This window comes from Bos indicus, chromosome 4 (assembly GCF_029378745.1).
Source record: "Bos indicus isolate NIAB-ARS_2022 breed Sahiwal x Tharparkar chromosome 4, NIAB-ARS_B.indTharparkar_mat_pri_1.0, whole genome shotgun sequence".
NCBI lineage: Eukaryota > Metazoa > Chordata > Mammalia > Artiodactyla > Bovidae > Bos > Bos indicus.
The window spans coordinates 49,640,194-49,660,220 of record NC_091763.1 but is presented as its reverse complement, the minus strand read 5'-3'; the positions used below and the strand labels follow the sequence as shown (position 1 = coordinate 49,660,220).

The 20,027-nt window shown below is 39.0% G+C and overlaps 1 protein-coding gene across 26 annotated transcripts in view; it reads left to right on the top strand.

The window, feature by feature from the left end:
* The window catches only part of NRCAM (neuronal cell adhesion molecule), a 317,222-nt gene that overhangs the window by 225,948 nt on the left and 71,247 nt on the right, over window positions 1–20,027 (top strand). For 14 of the 26 annotated variants that reach the window (XM_070787760.1, XM_070787756.1, XM_070787781.1 and 11 more), the window contains 6 exons: window positions 907–924; window positions 3,761–3,866; window positions 5,900–6,096; window positions 9,115–9,237; window positions 17,590–17,760; window positions 18,340–18,396. In XM_070787760.1, coding sequence (XP_070643861.1) covers window positions 907–924; window positions 3,761–3,866; window positions 5,900–6,096; window positions 9,115–9,237; window positions 17,590–17,760; window positions 18,340–18,396 — 672 coding nt within the window. The remainder of the gene's footprint in view (window positions 1–906; window positions 925–3,760; window positions 3,867–5,899; window positions 6,097–9,114; window positions 9,238–17,589; window positions 17,761–18,339; window positions 18,397–20,027) is intronic. The other 12 variants (XM_070787763.1, XM_070787761.1, XM_070787777.1 and 9 more) reach the window with 3 other exon arrangements.

Here is a 20,027-nt window from a genome sequence, read left to right as displayed (position 1 = left end):
AGTGAGAGAAAAGCATTGAGAGAAATGCTTTTGTTCTCTCTTGTGTTAAATATATTCTCCCTTAATCTGACTGCTCAATCTAACAATCAGAGGGAAACAGTCACCTACGGCTAACTCAATTATTGCTGCTAATGGAGAAGAGGCAGAACCATGATGAAAAGAAAGTCACAGACAACCCAGGCGCTCCTGCATTAACCTTTGCAAGTAGTAATGACAGGCAGCACAGCGGAATCATGTGAATTGCATGCTAATGCAGTTTCTTCCTGCCCCAGTTCCTTTCACTTCTTCTGCAGCTTGGGGTAGGTACTAGCAGCCCTGGGTGACTGAGGCATTCTGAAGCAAAAATATGTCAACCGTCTGAAAAGTGCAATTACCAACATGGGGATTAACCATGGAAATAGAAAAACCTCAAATCAGTGCTGGATTTGACTTGGATGGAGCACTCTCCTTGTGGCAGTGTCCCATTGTTAGGTATCATTACCATGTGCATAGTGATGTCTGGAATAATAGGATCAGACACAACACAGTATGTGACAACTCAGATTAATTGTAGATTTAGGCTATTTTTCAAATTGAACATAATGACTTGTCCAGCACAACATGCATGGCATGGAATTACCCATTCCTATTCCTGGAAGAATCATTTTTTTGGGCCTATAGCATCTCTTTTGTTCTTCCCTTATGTTTCTGTAGAAATCACTGCTTCAGGAATAAACAAAACCTTTAATGGGGGTTTCTTTCTCTTGCTACTTTACCAGCTCCACCTTTGCTCTACTGGTTTTTTAGGTTAAGTAAAATAGACAAGACGCCCCTATTATCTTCAGGGTGCTAACGTTCCTATTACTAACATCTGGTTTTCTTTAATCCTGTTCGCCCACTCACCTGCTGATATTGATGGGGAAAAAGCAAAACTTCTTGAAGACTGTAAGTGTCTTTCGGTCATTACCAGGCAGTGTGAAAATTTGACTGTGTCTTTGTTTTTGAATGAATACTGTGAATTAAATGCACGCTTTTATTTTCATGGCTAACGTCTTTTTAAGCATGTGTGTTTACTGTGGCTAAGCATTGCAATGAAATTCCAAGAAGCAGGTTGAATATATTCCCTGCATGAATTCTGAACTCAGGTATTACTGTTTTTTTTTTTTTTTTACCAATATTCTGCACTACTAACTTCTGCGCTTCATTCACATCTGATGTAACTCAATGAGAACCACAAAATTGGAAGAGAACTTCTGGTTCTAAATGCTGTTAAAAGCTGGCTGGAATAAAAACATGTCTTTGGATATATATAGGAGTTGGGCACTTGCTGGTACTTCAGCAGAGTTCATTCATATACTTGCTCAATCTGCAGGACTGGGTAGACTAGTGTTTCTTAATGTCATCAGTAAAATGGCCCAGAGAGTTTGAATCTTGTTTGGAAGTGTACAAAAGACAAGCAACCCCCACTCACATCCTTTCTGAGTGGCATGCTCTAATCTAAAACTGCTGCCTCTGACAGCGGGGCACCACCTATCATCTACCTAAAAAATAATAATAATTTTCAAGCATTTGAAAAATCCTTTGGTTTGGATTAACCAGGACAATTGTATAAAATCACCTTTTCCCCTTGTCACTCTATAGCCCTTGTTGGTTGCCCAGTGACCTCAGCACTGTTCAAAGAGTTCCATCTAGATGGTCAGCTCCTGGCCGTGATTTGTGGCAGCTAGACCAGCTCCATTAAGTTCTGGGTCTGAGACCACCACCCTTGCATCTCTGTCACTCGCAGAAAAGCACAAGAAATCAGATTGAATCACTCCTAAAAGTCCCCCTTACCCACAACCTATGCCTGCTGATCCCTTGGTGGGGAATTCTAAGCTTCTTTCCATTATCCCAGACTCTATACTGCCAGAGCCTAAAGGATCTCTGCAAAGTGAAGCTGGTCTAAATAAAAATGACTATGATAATAATCTAAATACAGGTAATATCGCTGAACCATTACAGTTTGGCATGGACTAAGAATTTTGCACAAGTAGTTTTATTTGATTTTCCCAGCAACCCTAGGAGGTAGATACCACTTTCAAACCCTGTTTTCCCTTTACGGAAATGAGGGCTCACAGAAGTTAAGAAACTTGGTTGAATTCTCACAGCTGGTAAATAATAGACAGACTAGTTCTTAATTGTTAGACCAAACTGCTACCCAGCATCGGTAACTGACTGGGCTGGAAAGGATGAGGCTCCCCTGGACAGTGCTAGAGGCCGAAAGGAGCAGCTGGCTTAGGATAAGGAAGGGGATGGATCTTGCTAAAGGGAGTTGAAATTGACACTGTGCAGTATCCTGCAGCTAACAGGTGCACAGTAAATGATGGCAATTATGAGCTCCATTTTTGATCTGTATTTTAGGTGTTCTCTGGATATTTAGTAAGAGCTGTCTGGTCAATAGACACAAGATTGGAGACAAAGAAAACAGAATCATGCCTGCAGATTTATAAGACATTTTTCAGCCATGGAAGCAGTCAGTTTAGTCATGTGCACAGTTCCCGCACAAGAAAGAAAGACAAAGGCAGAGAACAGTTATGAAGCTTTGGGAAATAACTTGATTGGCAGATGGAAGAAGTTTCACAAAGGAAGCCCAGAGCATAGTTGGAGAGGAAAGGGACAGTCTGAAATATGAAAAACTTCAATGAACCAAATACCAAGTCTTCACATTATAAAGATGTCCTGTACCCTGTAAGATGTTTTAGCAGCATCCCTGGCCTCTACCCACCAGATGCCAGGACCACTCCCACCCCAGTGTGACAACCAGAATCATCTCTAGATGTGACCATATTGAGAACCATTGTGGTCTGTGTGAACAGCTGTCTTTGGAGGTGTGCAAGGTAGTTACCTTGCACCCAGGACACTTTGCTTCTCTCTGCTTGCCTAGGAAGTCAAGCTATTTTGCTGCATTAGGCAACAGAAGAAGTCAAAATAGATTATTTCTCCCTTCCCTTCCTGTTCTACACTCTGTGATTCTGATTTCACAAGAAGGAGGGCATGGTAATCTTAGAGTGACTTGAACATCAAATGTCCAGATACCAGGTTTTTTTCAGATTCAGTTGTTCTGAGTCAGAATAGTTTCTTCCTACAATGTGATAATAAATTATCACATAGCACTTTGAAGACTTAAATGAGAATATTGTTTCTTATAACAGAGAGCTTCCCAATTCCTCTTCTAAATAAGCCTGTTTTATCTCTGTTCCTAGTAGCCACCTTCCTCCTGGCTCTAATAAGACATGTCAAGTCTCTAATTTAATCATCTTTTTAACAGTGCTTCTCAAATATATTTGTTACCAGTGTATTCATTTACATGAACCCAGGAATGAACTATAAATCAGTTACTCTTTTTTAATAAAGTTGCAAATTTACCTCGTAACTTAAATTTTATCAAAAAGCATCATTTGAACCAAAGGTCTCAGAGAAATTTCTCATTGTTACATCAGAAATGAAAATCTTAATTTTAAGCTTATATTGGTAATGAATTTCCCAAACTTTCAATGTGGGAAAATGGGCTTTATGAACACATATAAAGTTACCAAAAGGGAGTTATGTCTTGACTCCAAAATTTTAGGAGTCTTTTAGCCAAAAATCTGCCGAGTTGTGTGTTGCCACAAGAGAAATTACTAAAAACGTTTGGAGCATATTTAGTCTAGGGTAAGTGATTTTGATACAGAAAAAAAAAATGATTACTATTACAATATTAAATAATTTATTTCTATCCATTGTTCTTCTTTCTACAATTAAGTGGTGCAACCACCAACCATCACTCAACAGTCTCCAAAAGATTACATTATTGACCCTCGAGAGAATATTGTAATCCAGTGTGAGGCAAAGGGGAAACCTTCTCCAAGGTAGGTGTGCTTTCTGTTATTATAATACTGAAAAGAAGCACTGATAGATCCCTGGGTAAGGACAATCCCCTGGAGAAGGGAATTGCAACCCACTCCAGTATTCTTGCCTGGAGAATCCCATGAACAGAGAAGCCTGGCGGACTACGGTCCATGGAGTCAAAGAGAGTCAGACACGACTGAGCGACAAACACTTTCACTTTCACACTTTCACCTATTATTAAGGTGTCATTTAATAATGTCTGTAGGTTCATTGTTTTGTCTTTCTGCTTTTAATTAAATTCAGTTGATTCTTCCTAAAAACCCAGGTGGTTGCATTTCCATACTGATAGCTTTATGTGTGACATGCTAAAAAATTGTGGGGAGATGTCATGAGAGCCTTCTGACAGCCTGTGACACGGGCAAATTCCTTCTGTATGGGCCTTGGTGTCTTTATCTATAAAATAAAGACGCTGAATTACACAACTTCTAAGATCTCTCCTAGCTCTCTCGAAATCTATAAAATAGCCCCAAGTGGTTTTCCAAACATGGCAGAGTTCAGGACGCTTCATATGTATCTTGGCATGAGCACTGCAGAGCATTTTAGACTTGGGAAAAACATTAAACATTATCTTGTCCAGCCAATATATTTTATAGAGGGAAAACTGACGCCCAATAATGCTAGGTAACCTTATCCAGGTTCCACACCTCCTTAGTGGGTGATCTGTAACTTATCCAGTAATATATGGAAGTTTTCAAGAATTGGATGATTATTATGGACATATAATGTGGAATTTTTAAAGTTATAAAATAGAAAGGAGATTTTCTCAATATTGTATTTCTGAGTTTGTCTATGACCAGCCTTACTAATCTACCACAGACTGGCACAGAGGAAAAAATTAACTGGCAGTAAATACCTAAGGATATCAAAAATTTCCATCAAAGGCTGGCTTAAAACAATCTGTTCTGCTGTATTATTAGAAACTTTTGAGTGCTTAAGCCCCAATGCAATGTCCTTTGATGGACAGTGTCCCCTTCACTTTAACACTCACTTAATACTTCCTATAACTCCCTGTTAGGCAGGATTTCTCCACCTTAGCTCTGTTGATATTTTGGGCTGGATAATTTTTTGTTATGAAGGCAGAGCTCTCCTGTGCATTGTAGGATATTTTACAGCATCCTTAATCTCTATTTACCATAAGCCAGTAGCATCTGCTACCACTGCCTCCTGCCCTAGGAGGTGTGACAACTGCCACTAAATGGATAAACAGTGGGAAGGGAAATCCAAGAGGGCTTGGAAAAGTTTAGAAATTAATACTTGTGTAAGAGCATGGCCATTGTTCATTTGTAACCAGTTACCAAGTCTTTGATTACATGACCTCTGTGGCTTTTATATAAGGCAGTCATTTATTTTATATAAACAAAGCTGAAAAAGAAGGCTTTTAGTTGCCAATTTGAAATACTTTCCCAGAAATTTACAAAATCATCTCTAGATTAAAAATTCTCAAATATATTTTATATAGAATGGGCACTTTTTAAATGAAACCTGACATTTAAAATACCATTGAATTCAAGTGTCTTCCTCTCCTCCCAACTCACACTTTGCCTCGTGGTAACTTGACACTAGTCTGATCACTTATAATATACACATATATTAGTACTTGTAAAGGCCTTTCATGTTACACTTCACCCTGGAGCAAATTTTCATAGACAGGTTATCAATTCTATAAACAATGGAGTTTACAATAAAAATGCTAATAAAGCTCTAAGAAGATGTGCCTTGGTGACCTACTTACAATATTTTCTTTGAAAAATGACAGGCAATTTGTATGCATGGTTTCTTTATTGAGTCAGATTTTGGTACTTCTGATGAAGACATGTACCTTAGTATATATGGTCAGCACTTTTTTCTAAGTCACGATTCAATGAAATTGCTTTTATTGAATATTAAAGTATAATTATTCAGAAACTCATAAAACTACAAGGAATTTGTTAAAGAGCAAGTAATCCTGTTTTTCTGGACTGTTAACAAGCTTAATCCTCTGTGTGCCTGGCAGCTTTTCCTGGACCCGAAATGGGACTCATTTTGACATAGATAAAGACCCTCTCGTCACCATGAAGCCTGGCTCAGGAACCCTCACAATCAACATCATGAGCGAGGGGAAAGCAGAGACCTATGAAGGAGTCTATCAGTGTACAGCCAGGAACGAACGCGGGGCTGCGATTTCTAATAACATTGTCATCCGTCCATCCAGTAAGTCAGACCTGTTCGCTGAACAGGACCCTTTGTAAAGTCTGGCTCCAACACCAGCATCTGTTACATCATCCAAATAACCCTTACAAGAAGGCAGCGGCACCGATGCCAATACTCTGACTTTATTTTGCATGAAAATCGTCACCCTTTTCCACTTTGCCCAATTCGTCAGCCTAATGTTTTGCCAAACCAGTGTGTCTTTTGTAGAAGTCCAGAATAAATCACCAGGGGTAAGAAAAATGCTTCTTCCTCAGATTGATCTAATCATTGATTTCTCCTGAATCTTATGTACAAGCATAGTCCATATAGTCAGATGGAGATAAATTCAATATAAAATGGGTAATTGAGGTATAAGTGTTACTTCTTTAAACATTTTTTAATTGAAGTATGGTTGATGTACTTTATTATATAGGTTATATGTATATAATATAATGATTCACAATTTTAAAGGTTATACTCCATTTTTGGGGGGGGGAGTTTACTTCTTTTTTTATTTTTTATTATTATTATTTTTTTACTTTACAATATTGTATTGGTTTTGCCATACATCAACATGCATCCACCACGGGTGTACACATGTTCCCCATCCTGAACCCGCCTCCCACCTCCCTCCCCACACCATCCCTCCGAGTCATCCCAATGCACCAGCCCCAAGCTTCCTGTATCCTGCATCGAACCCGGACTGGCGATTCATTTCTTATATGATATTGTACATGTTTTAATGCCATTCTCCCAAATCATCCCCCCGCCCGCCTCTCCCACAGAGTCCAAAAGACTGTTCTATACATCTGTGTCTCTTTTGCTGTCTCGCATACAGGGTTGTTGTTACCATCTTTCTAAATTCCATATATATGCGTTAGTATACTGTATTGGTGTTTTTCTTTCTGGCTTACTTCACTCTGTATAATAGGCTCCAGTTTCATCCACCTCATTAGAACTGATTCAAATGTATTCTTTTTAATGGCTGAGTAATACTCCATTGTGTATATGTACCACAGCTTTCTTATCCATTCATCTGCTGATGGACATCTAGGTTGCTTCCATGTCCTGGCTATTATAAACAGTGCTGTGATGAACATTGGGGTACACGTGTCTCTTTCCCTTGTGGTTTCCTCAGTGTGTATGCCCAGCAGTGGGATTGCTGGGTCGTATGGCAGTTCTTTTTCCAGTTTTTTAAGGCATCTCCACACTGTTCTCCATAGTGGCTGTACTAATTTGCATTCCCACCAACAGTGTAAGAGGGTTCCCTTTTCTCCACATCCTATCCAGCATTTATTGCTTATAGACTTTTGGATCGCAGCCATTCTGACTGGCGTGAAATGATACCTCATTGTGGTTTTGATTTGCATTTCTCTGATAATGAGTGATGTTGAGCATCTTTTCATGTGTTTGTTAGCCATCTGTATGTCTTCTTTGGAGAAATGTCTATTTAGTTCTTTGGCCCATTTTTTGATTGGGTAGTTTATTTTTCTGGAATTGAGCTGCAGGAGTTGCTTGTATATTTTTGAGATTAGTTGTTTGTCAGTTGCTTCATTTGCTATTATTTTCTCCCATTTCCATTTAAAAATATTATAAAAATTGGTTATATTTCCTGTGTTATGTAATATATCCTTGTAACTTATTTTATGCACAGTAGTTTGTAGTTCTTAACTCCTTCCCCTACATTGCCTCTCTCCTCTTCCCTCTTCCCACTGGGAGCCACTCGTTTGTGAGTGAGTATATGTCTGTGAGTCCACTGCCGTTTTGTTATATTCACTAATTTGTTATATTTTTTAGATTCCACATATAAATGATATCATCTGTTTGTCTCGCTCTGTACAAAGAGACCCATTTCACTTATCACAGTGCCCTACAAGTCCATCTATGTTGCTGCAGGTGGCAAATTTTCACTCTGTTTTATGGCTGAGTAATATTCCACTGTGTGAAAGGGAAAGTGTTAGTTGTTCAGTCATGTCTGACTCTTGCGACCCCATGGACTATAGCCTACCAGGCTCCTCAGTCCAAGGAATTCTCCAGGCAATAGTACTGGAGTGGGTAGCCATTCCCTTCTCCAGGGAATCTTTCTGACCCAGGGTTGAACCCAGGTCTCCTGCATTGCAGGCAGGTTCTTTACCATCTGAGCCCCAGGGAAGCCCAATATTTCATTATATGTCACACACACACACACACGACTTCTTTATCCAGTCATCTGTTGATGGACACTTAGGTTGCTTCCGTATCTTAGCTATTGTAAATAATGTTGCTATGAACATGAACATTAGAGTGCATATATTTCTTTAAACATTTTTATATCAAAATTTCACTGGAAACAGAGTGGCCTCATCATCTTCATATTATTGTAACTCTTTTTGCAATAGTCAGTACATCCTCTCAACAGCCCAGGAACATGTATTTAAAGAACAGTGGCCATTTGAAAGTCTGATCATTTTTAAAGCTTTTTTCAATTATGTGTATAATATTTGTTCTTTACAGAACAAATCAACTACAAATGAACAAAAAAGAAATGTAAAAATTGTTCACGAATCCTTTCATTCAAGGAAATTACTGTTTTTTATATTTTTACCTAGGCAGATAAGTGTGTACATATTGAAAACAAACTCATTCTGAATTTGTAACCTTTTTGGCTTATCTACATATCATGTTTATTATATTAATCTTATACTTATTGTTTAACTGTCTTTATACAACATCTAACACTATTTTATTCAAAAGTATAGCTTTACCATTATTTCTTTCACAAATCTTTTTACATATATAAATGTTTTTTGTTCTTTTGTGAAAAGTATGCTTTTAACAAAATCATTGTGTATCTTCAAGTATTTATTTAATGTAAATTCTTAGAAATGGACTTGCTGACTTAGAACTTATCCTATGAATATCATTTTTTGAAAAATTTATCTTAATTTCCAAAAATTCCAAGTTACTATTTCTCTACAAGTTTGGTTTATCTTTCTTTATAGTGCTTTTTTTGTTTTCCAGTGCAGAAATAACTTAGAAGTTATTATTTTATTTTATTAGGGTCACCGTTGTGGACCAAAGAAAAGCTTGAACCAATAATACTTCGAAATGGCCAGTCTTTGGTCCTTCCCTGCAGACCACCAATTGGGTTACCACCACCCATAATATTCTGGATGGATAATTGTAAGTTTTAAAAATATGAACTTTCTTCATGAGTCTTATGATTATTGGCGATCCAAGTCAATGATTACCTCCTGTGATTCATAAGATGTTTATACTTTTTTTAGAGATGCTCAGAAAACAAATCACATATCATTTCATTCATTTGCTCTGTTTTATTGAATACCTACTATGTACCTATTTACCTTGATTCATAGACCTAACATTCCAGGTTCCTATGCAAAATTGTCCTTTACAGCATCGAACTTTACTTCCATCACCAGTCACATCCACAGCTGGGCATTGTTTCACTTTAGCTCAGCCTCTTCAGTCGTTCTAGAGCTATTTCTCCACTCTTCTCCAGTAGCATATTGGGCACCTACCGACCTGAGGAATTCATCTTTCAGTGTCATATCTTTTTGCCTTTTCATACTGTTCATGGGGTTCTCAAGGCAAGAATACTAAAGCAGTTTGCCATTCCCTTCTCCAGTAGACCACATTTTGTCAGAACTCTCCACCGTGACATGTTGGTCTTGGGTGGCCCTACACAGCATGGCTCATAGTTTCATTGAATTAGACAAGGCTGTGATCCAAGTGATCAGTTTGGTTAGTTTTCTGTAATTGTGGTTTCCATTCTGTCTGCCCTCTGATGGATAAGGATAAGAGGCGTGTGGAAGCTTCCTGATGGGAGGGACTGGCTGTGGGGGAATCTGGGTCTTGTTCTAAAGGGTGGGACCAAAGAAGAATCCCTTAGAGGAAGTGGAGTAGCCCTCATAGTCAACAGAAGCATCCAAATGCAGTACTTGGGTGCCATCTCAAAAACAACAGAATGATCTCTGTTTGTTTCCAAGGCAAACCATTCAATATCACAGCAATCCAAGTCTATGCCCCAACCAGTAATGCTAAAGAAGCTGAAGTTGAACAGTCCTATGAAGACCTACAAAACCTTCTAGAACTAACACCCAAAAAAGATGTCCTTTTCATCATAGGGGACTGGAATGCAAAAGTAGGAAGTTGAGAGCTACCTGGAATAACAGGCAAGTTTAGCCTTGGAGTACAAAATGAAGCAGTACAAAGGCTAACAGGCTTTTGCCAACAGAACACACTGATCATCACAAACACCCTCCTCCAATAAAACAAGAGACCATTCTACACATGGACATCACCAGATGATCAATACTGAAATCAGATTGATTATATTCTTTGCAGCCAAAGATGGAGAAGCTCTATACAGTCAGCAAAAACAAGACTGGGAGCTGACTGTGGCTCAGATTATGAACTCCTTATTGCCAAATTCAGACTTAAATTGAAGAAAATAGAGGAAAACACTAGAACTTTCAGGTATGACCTAAATCAAATCCCTTATGATTATACATTGGAAGTGACAAATAGATTGAAGGGATTAGATCTGGTAGATAGAGTGCCTCAAGAACTATGGAAGGAGGTTCATAACATTGTATGAGAAGCAGTGATCAGAACCATCCCCAAGAAGAAGAAACACAAAAAGGCAAAATGGTTGTCTGAGAAGTCCTTACAAAGAGCTGAGAAAAGAAGAGAAGCTAAAGACAAAGGAGAAAAGGAAAGATATATCCATCTGAATGCAGAGTTCCAAAGAATAGCAAGGAGAGATAATAAATCCTTCCTAAGTAATCAATACAAAGAAATAGAGGAAAACAATAGAATGGGAAAGACTAGAGAACTCTTCAAGAAAATTAGAGATACCAAGGGAACATGTCATGCAAAGATGGGCACAATAAAGGACAGAAACAGTATGGACCTAACAGAAGTAGAAGATATTAAGAAGAGGTGGCAGGAATACACAGAAGAACTATACAAAAAAGATCTTATTGACCCGGATAACCACGATGGTGTGATCACTCACCTAGAGCCAGACATCCTGGAGTGTGAAGTCAAGTGAGCCTTAAGAAGCATCACTATGAATAAAGTTAGTAGAGGTGATGGAATTCCAGTTGAGCTATTTCAAGTCCTAAAAGATGATGCTGTGGAAGTGCTGCACTCAATATGCCAGCAAAATTGGAAAACTCAGCAGTGGCCACAGGACTAGAAAAGGTCAGTTTTCATTCCAATCCCAAAGAAAAGCAATGCCAAAGAATGCTCAAACTACTGCACAATTGCACTCATCTTATACGCCAGCAAAGTAATGCTCAAAATTCTCCAAGCTGGGCTTCAACAGCACATGAACTGAGAACGTCCAGATGTTCAAGCAGATTTAGAAAAGGCAGAGGAACCAGAGATCAAATTGCAACATCCATTGGATCATAGAAAAAGCTAGAGAATTCCAGAAAAAAACATACTTCTGCTTCATTGACTACCCTAAAGCCTTTGACTGTGTGGATCACAACAAATGGGAAAATTTTTAAAGAGATGGGAATACCAGACCACCTTACCTGCCTCCTGAGAAATCTGTTTGCAGGTCAAGAAGGAACAGTTGGAGTTGTCCAGTCCCCAATTTGGACTGGATCCGAATTAGGAAAGGAGTATGTCAAGGCTATATATTATCATCCTGCTTATTTACCTTATATGCAGAGTACATCATGAGAAATGCTGGGCTGGATGAAGCACAAGCTGGAATCAAGATTGCCAGGAGAAATATCAATAACCTCAGATATACAGATGACACCACCTTAATGGCAGAAAGCAAAGAGGAACTAAAGAGCCTCTTGATGAAAGTGAAAGAGGAGAGCGAAAAAGCTGGCTTAAAACTCAGTATTCAAAAAATGAAGATCATGGTATTCAGTCCCATCACTTCATCACAAATGTATAGGGAAACAATGGAAACAGTGACAGACTTTATTTTCTTGGGCTCCGAAATCACTGCAGATGGTGACTGCAGCCATGAAATTAAAAGATGCCTGCTGCTTGGAGAAAAAGCTATGGCCAACCTAGACAGTATATTAAAAAGTAGAGACATTACTTTACTGACAAAGGTCCATATAGTCAAAGCTGTGGTTTTTCCAATAGTCGTATATGGATGTGCGAGTTGGACCATAAAGAAAGCTGAGTGCCAAAAAATTGATGCTTTTGAACTATGGTGTTGGAGAAGACTCTTGAGAGTCCCTTGAACTACAAGGAAATCAAAACAGTCAATCCTAAAGGAAATCAGTCCCAAATATTCGTTGAAAGGACTGATGCTGAAGCTGAAACTCCAATACCTTGGCCACCTGATACAAAGAACTAACTCATTGGAAAAGACCCTGATGCTGGGAAAGATTGAAGGCAGGAGGAAAAGGGGATCACAGAGGATGAGATGGTTAGATGGCATCATGGACTCAATGGACATGAGTTTGAGCAAACTTTGGGAGTTGGTGATGGACAGGGAAGCCTGGCGTGCTGCAATCCATGGGGTCGCAAAGAGTTGGACACAACTGAGCCGCTGGACTGAACTACCATGTACCAGGTGCCTCTCTAAATAAACCAAAGATCCTGCTCTCACTGAATTTATATTCATTGCAGTGGGAATAAAAGGAAGGAGAGAAAGAAGCAGACTGAAAGTGTATTTGGAAAATATGCATCAGTTGACAGTAAGTGCTATGGACAAAAATAGGCAGAGTTTTGAGCAGAAACTTACAGGAATTAAAGAGTAGGCAGACTTTCACTATCTGGGTGGAAAGAGAAAACCAGTGTAAGCCCCAAGGACAGGTGCATCCCTGGTGTGTGTGAAAGCAGTAGGGAGGCCAGTGTGGCCAGGCTGACCAATCCAAGGGTGACAGGCAGAGAAGAGGTCGGGAAGTCCAGGGACTCAGTGCGTAAGACTTTGGCTTTTGCTTTCAATGAAGTAGAGAGCCATTGAAGGAGCTGCTTCACCTGACACAGAACGGATAGTAAGAACATCACTTCGGTTCATGCCTGGAGAATAGAGAGGACAGAAAGAAGAAAAGAGCAGCCTGTTAGGAGGCCAGTGCTGTGATCTGGACAACAGTTGATGGGAATTCTGACTTGGGTAGTAGTAGTCGAGTGGGTAAGAAATAGTCAGATTCCAAATATAATTTCAAAGTCTCTTCCAGGATTTTTTGGGATCAGGATGGAGGCATGAGAGAGCAGAATCAAAGGTAACCCCAAAGACTAAGACTGAACAATTGGTAAAATGCAGTTGCCCTTTCCTAAAACAGCAGAAGCCCATGGAGGAAAGGAAATAAAACTGTTCCAAATGTTTTGTGTCTTTTTATTGTTTTTGTTATTTTATCCCCAGTAACAGCTAATATTTTTTAGTTAATTTTTTATCTTATATTGGAATATAGTTGATTTGCAGTGTTATGTTAATTTCAGGTATACAGCCCAGTGACTCAGTTACACATATACAAATTCTTTTCCCATTTAGGTTATTACAGAGGATTGAGCACAGGTCCCTGTGCTATATACAGTAGATGCTTGCTTATCATCTATTTTATATACAGTAGTAACTATAGCTACTTAGGCATTTAGTGCCTAAGTGCCTGTCGCTTGGCTAAGGACTACATGAGTTATCTCATCCATTCTTTACAGCAGCCCCAGGAGGCAACTCAGATGACTTCACTTTTTAGGTGAGGGAACTGAGGCACAGGGAAATGAAGTCATTCATTAGTCATTATAACGTCTGTCCACCCCTTCTCTAAACTTAGGGGATTGTTTGTTGCTCTGCTCTCCTACCCTTCCAAGCCTCCCGTTAGCATGTTACTTTGGAGGTAGCATGTGTTTCTGCTTGGAGACTAGGAACCAGGGTTTTGAATGCAAGAAGCCTGGGAGGCATCCTTGTGAAGGTGTCCAGCAAGTTAGAGCTTCATGAATCAGAAGAAAGATTCAGGGCTCTTTCCAGCCATTCGTGGATGTTAGTGCAGAGATGCTTCTTAGAGTCAGAGTCTGGAGAAGAGAATTGAGAGAAGAAATGCAGGTGATGAAGAGCACAGCCTGGGGGCTGAGACCAGGGCCCTCCTGGGGCCAGACATTTAGGGAGCAAAGAAAAGCAGATGAGAAAGAGCAGTGGCTTCAGTAAAAAGAAAACAGAGAAGAGGAGCTATCCCCAGAACAAGGGGAAGAAAAAGGGCCAAGAAGACAGAATATCAGTCGTTTCAAACACTGCTGAGAGATGAGACAGCTTCCAATCTGATCGAGAAATAACTATTGAATTTGGCAACATGGGGGTTGCCATTGTCCTTGACAGGAATCCTTTGGGTGGAATGGTGGGAAGGGTTGAAAATACTTGTGGGGAATACATTCTATTCTCAGTGACTTGATTTCCTCTGAAATCACAAGCTGTTCACATTACAGAAGATAAAATTTAGCTTTCACATTTCATTTCCATTTTCGACTCTTATATGAAATCACTCAGAGAAGGTACCACAGAGAAGTGGAAAATATATATATAAATGGATAAATGGACAAAAATATTTTTCATACGATTATGTAATAACTTTTACAGATTTTGAAAGCATAAGTAACCAATCAAGTAGAACTGAGTGATATCTACGGTTTAGAATAACAGTATCCAACTCTCACTGCCAAAGTGAAGCCCAGTAATTGGCTTTTGCTTCTTATTCAGAAATGATGACTTTTCTGCTTCATAAAGAGATGTTTACATGTGAAGTCTCAGAATCATCTGAATACGAAACTAACTTATTTTCATATCGCACTGCTGGTTATGTCATTTCCATACATTTTAGGCTGTTGACAATGCCTCTGGATTTTTCAAGTGAAATTGCATCTAGGTATGAGAAAAAAATTCAGATATGTGTAGCATTCTCCTGGCAAGATGACCTTACCAAATTATTCCTATCTGCATACATTTTTTCCCCAATGCAGTGCAAAGGAATTCAATGGGGAAAGTGTTCCCACCCTCATAAAATCCCATTCCCTTTCATTTGATCTCCCAACACTAATCCACAATAAAATACAGCAGGAGAAATGAAAGAAGATAAATATATCCCTATCTTTACCTCTTTGCAGTCATAAAATAAACATACATTATTTTTCTGAGTTATTTTTTAAAACAATTCTTTCCCTGGTTAGTGACTTCAAACCATGAATTTACAACCGCCAACCAAACCCCCATCCTGACCACAAACTTGGCTCACATGGTTAACCGGCATCCTTTCAAAGTCTGTCTCCAGATTTCCCTGCCTTCTCCCACCCAAGGGAGCTGCAGGCTTCTACCCATCATTTTGCATTTCATGATGATTGGGTAGGGTACCTGCTGCTGGAGGAACATAGCTGTTTGACTCAGACTGAGAAATCCTCCTCCCAGGAGATGTTAACACTTGGCCGGAGGCAACTGAGAGGTGCGATTTTTCCTAGTTCTCTCACTTCAGAGCTGAAGCACTCTCCCAGTGAACTGAGTCAGAAGCCTCAGGAAGCATGCTAGCCAGCCAAGTGTAAGTTCACACACAGATCAGTGGTCCCACTTCCCTGAGTCCTTCATCTCCTTAGAAAATCTCCCCTCCTTTCTTAAGGCTAGACATTTCCTTGGACCTGAGGGGAAGTCTGTTGTTAAATGTGAAACTGGGAAGTACAGTGCTGCTTGTACTCATTTAATTACAGAGATTCTATGAAGGACCAGGTGCATTTTCAGGGCTACAATAGTAGCCCAAGCAGATGACGGTCTCTGCCCTTCTGGAACTTAAATTCTAGTTCAGGGAGATGGGCTATGAGCCATACACACGACAGGTAAAACACACTGTATGTGAGAAGGTAATTGGTAACACAGAAAAGAAAAGATAGAGGAGGTGAGGCACGCTGGGTGTGCGGGGGCCTCTGAGGCACACATCTGCATCGTTAAATCAGTGTTGCACCCTGCTGTTAATTGCCTATTTGCTGCCTGATTCTCCAGTTAGATCCCTATCCTGGACTCAGACAAGGCAGGGACCTTGGTCCGTCTGACACTTTGTCCAGGGCCTAGGTCATCACCATCAGATGCTCTCACAGTATTGCGTGTCTGACTGTGTATGTAGATGCAACCCAAGTTAACATCCTTATAAGCTTCCATAATGCATTTTCCGAGATATGTGTGTATCTGTGATTAATACTCGTTCAGTTCAGTTCAGTCACTCAGTCATGTCCGACTCTTTGTGACCCCATGGACTGTAGCACGCCAGGCCTCCCTGTCCATCACCAACTCCTGGAGTTTACCCAAATTCATGTCCATTGAGTTGGTGATGCCATCCAACCATCTCATCCTCGGTCATCCCCTTCTCCTCCCACCTTCAGTCTTTCCCAGCATCAGGGTCTTTTCCAGTGAGTCAGTTCTTCACATCAGGTGGCCAGAGTACCGGAGTTTCAGCTTCAACATTAGTCCTTCCAATGAACACCCAGGACTGATCTCCTTTAGGATGGACTGGTTGGATCTCCTTGCAGTCCAAGGGACTCTCAAAAGTCTTCTCCAACACCACAGTTCAAAAGCATCAATTCTTTGACACTCAGCTTTCTTTATAGTCCAACTCTCACATCCATACATGACCACAGGAAAAACCATAGCCTTGACTAAACGGACCTTTGCTGGCAAAGTAACGTCTCTGATTTTAACATGCTGTCTAGGTTGGTCATAACTTCCCTTTCAAGGAGTAAGTGTCTTTTAGTTTCATGGCTTCAGTCACCATCTGCAGTGACTTTGGAGCCCAAGAAAATAAAGTCTGCCACTGTTTCCACTGTTTCCCCATCTATTTCCCATGAAGTGATGGGACCAGATGCCATGATCTTAGTTTTCTGAATGTTGATCTTTAAGCCAACTTTTTCACTCTCCTCTTTCACTTTCATCAAGAAGCTCTTTAGTTCTTCACTTTTTGCCATAAGGGTGGTGTCATCTGCATATCTGAGGTTATTGATATTTCTTCCAGCAATCTTGAGTCCAGCTTGTGCTTCCTCCAGCCCAGCATTTCTCATGATGTACTCTGCATATAAGTTAAATAAGCAGGGTGACAATATAACAGCCTTGACATACTCCTTTTCCTATTTGGAACCAGTCTGTTGTTCCATGTCTAGTTCTAACTGTTGTTGCTTCCTAACCTGCATACAGATTTCTCAAGAGGCAGGTCAGGTGATCTGGTACTTAAGGATTAACGTAAATGTTAGGAAAAGTCACACAAACTCGTTCCATAAAACATTTTTTGGTTTACACTTGTTTTCTAAAACCCTTCACTGGGCAACTTTAGTCTCACCTCTGCCCCCACGCTAGAGAAGTTAGGGTCTGGCGGATACAGTTGGGATTTTAATTCATATGTCTTTTCTTTTGTGATTATTTGCTTTTACTCAAAAGAGCTTTATAGAGGAAAAAAATACATGCAAGTGAAGTTCACAGGACTGTTAATTAGTAGATACAGTTATCTTGCTAATTTGGAAAGTGGCCACTTTGTGATGGAATGATCTAGATACCTCTCTGCCATTCTCCAGCCTTTCAAAGACTTCCACAGAGTGAGAGAGTTTCCCAAGGTCTGAATGGAGACCTGTACTTTTCCAATGTGCTCCCAGAGGACACCCGGGAAGACTACATCTGTTACGCCAGATTTAATCACACTCAAACCATACAGCAGAAGCAACCAATTTCTGTTAAGGTGATTTCAGGTAAGAGTTCAGTTTCCAAAAAGTCTCTTGCAATGATGTTTACAAATGTGTGCAAGTATGTTAACTATTAAATCCCACTAACTTTGAAGTAAACAGATTCATTGATCAGGGAAGTACCTGTGAATAGTCATGAAGGTGTTGGCATGTGTATTATAGGAAGCTTGCCTACTTTACTGTATTTTACAGTTTTTACTGTTATTACCATTCTTGTTTCTATGACAACTTCCTGAATCTATTGGTTTGGCCAGAACATTGGTAAGATGTTACAGAAAAAGCTGAATGAACTTTTTGGCCAACCCAGTTCTTAGTGTTCTGAGCATTTGCTTGTGGTTTATGCTCCACAATGTCATTAACTGGGAGTCCTGCAGCTTCAGTTATATGTCTGCATCTTACTGGTTGGGGGTGGCTCAGTGAATTAATGAAATAGTCATGTACAAGGCAGAGCACTGTTTTTACTAGGTTGGGAGGGCACTTGGTCAGCATAGTGGTTTATGTTTTGTTGCCCAGTATTTTTTTTCTTTTTTTACAATTCTCTCTCCCCTTCTTTTTGCATTCTTCATAATATTCTGTTTATTTCAGTGGATGAATTGAATGACACTATAGCTGCTAATTTGAGTGACACTGAGTTTTATGGTGGTGAGTTTTGGTGATTGATTGTAACTGGTATTTCTTCTTCATTGTAGAATTTAGTTCACTAACTTCACCTCCATGGCTGTTTAACCTTATTTCTTTACGAAATTCCTAGTTACATGTTTAATACCACTAGAATCAATGTATGTTTCATATAAATTTAGCTTTGAGCTCTCAAACATGTCATTAAAACATGTTCCATGTTGTATGTATAATAACAAAAGTTACTATAACTGTTTTCATGTAAAGAATCATCCCACAAAATTTGGAAAAAAAAATCTTTCATATATGTTTAGAATTACATTTTTCATTTTTTGTCTGGCTCATAAACTTTTCTCATAGATTAATAAGAATTGGCAAGGTACCTTAACCTGCTAAAATACTAACATCAAAGTCTTAATAACCTTTAGCAACTAACGTTAACCAGATTTTGACAGAAAAGCATTATATTTTTCATCTGTTTTCACATGACCTTATCAATGTCATATAATTAGAAATAGTATTTCTCTTAATTTAGTTTAAAATCAAGACACTATCTTCAGTGGAAATAATCTTTTAAAAATAGATTTAACATCATTCTTTTAGAAGGAAAAGAATTTTATTTCCTTAAGGGAAACATGGATCTTAAATATAGAGTCTATGAATGAAAATTATGGGTTCTGAATATGGGGTCCTCTTAAATTATCCATAAGCTCAAATTTCTGCTATACTAATTTTTTACCCTTGAGATATGAAGTAAAAAGCACTAAGGTACTATCAATGGCCAGAGTAACATACCATAACTCCTGCCTTACTTTTATTTTATTTTTACCTTATTTCATATTATTTTATTTTATATTAAAATTCTCCTGAAAAATATGGACCTCGAAATCACTTTCAAAGGGATTTTTTAAAGGGATATGATTTCCTCCACCATCTCTAAAATCTAAGGAAAACTCTAATTTGTCTTCAGTAATACCTTTTCTGGTGTTTAGCTTTTTCTTCTGAAAAGTGAGGATAATTTATATATTACCTTTTCAGTTTTTATGAGCATCAAGTAGATAACACATTAAAGTGTTGCACACTCTTAAAGGGCTCTAAGAACATCAAGATGGTAGGATTTCTACTTTAAGTTCTTCTGAGACGCCACCAGAGGATAAAGACACATTTAGGCCAGGTCTCCATATGATTTTTCTTCATGAAACATGAAGGTAGTCTCTCTCTCTTATCTATCTATCTATCTCTCTCTCTATATATATATATACATATACCTCCCTGAGATCTCTGACTTGAGCCCTCTTTATTTTTCCATTGAGGAAACCAACTTTAATTTCTTTAACTTCACCCATAATCTGTGGCACACATTTGCCAGACCTCTGCCAGTCACTTTCTAGTTTTGTTTTGTTTTCTGTAAACCTTGCAATTTTGGGTATCTTGATATATTAGATGTCCACCATGATTTATCTTCATGATTAATTATTGGAATTGACTATAATATTGTCCCTAGGGTAAACCAAAAGACCTTGTCCATTGTCATATCTTTCAGAAAAACCTAACATCTTCCAGAAAATAGATAGCTCATTTTCCCTTTGACCTGAGTACTCATCTTGAGAGGTGGATAATTTGATAACATAATTTTCCTCTCTATGTCTACATTT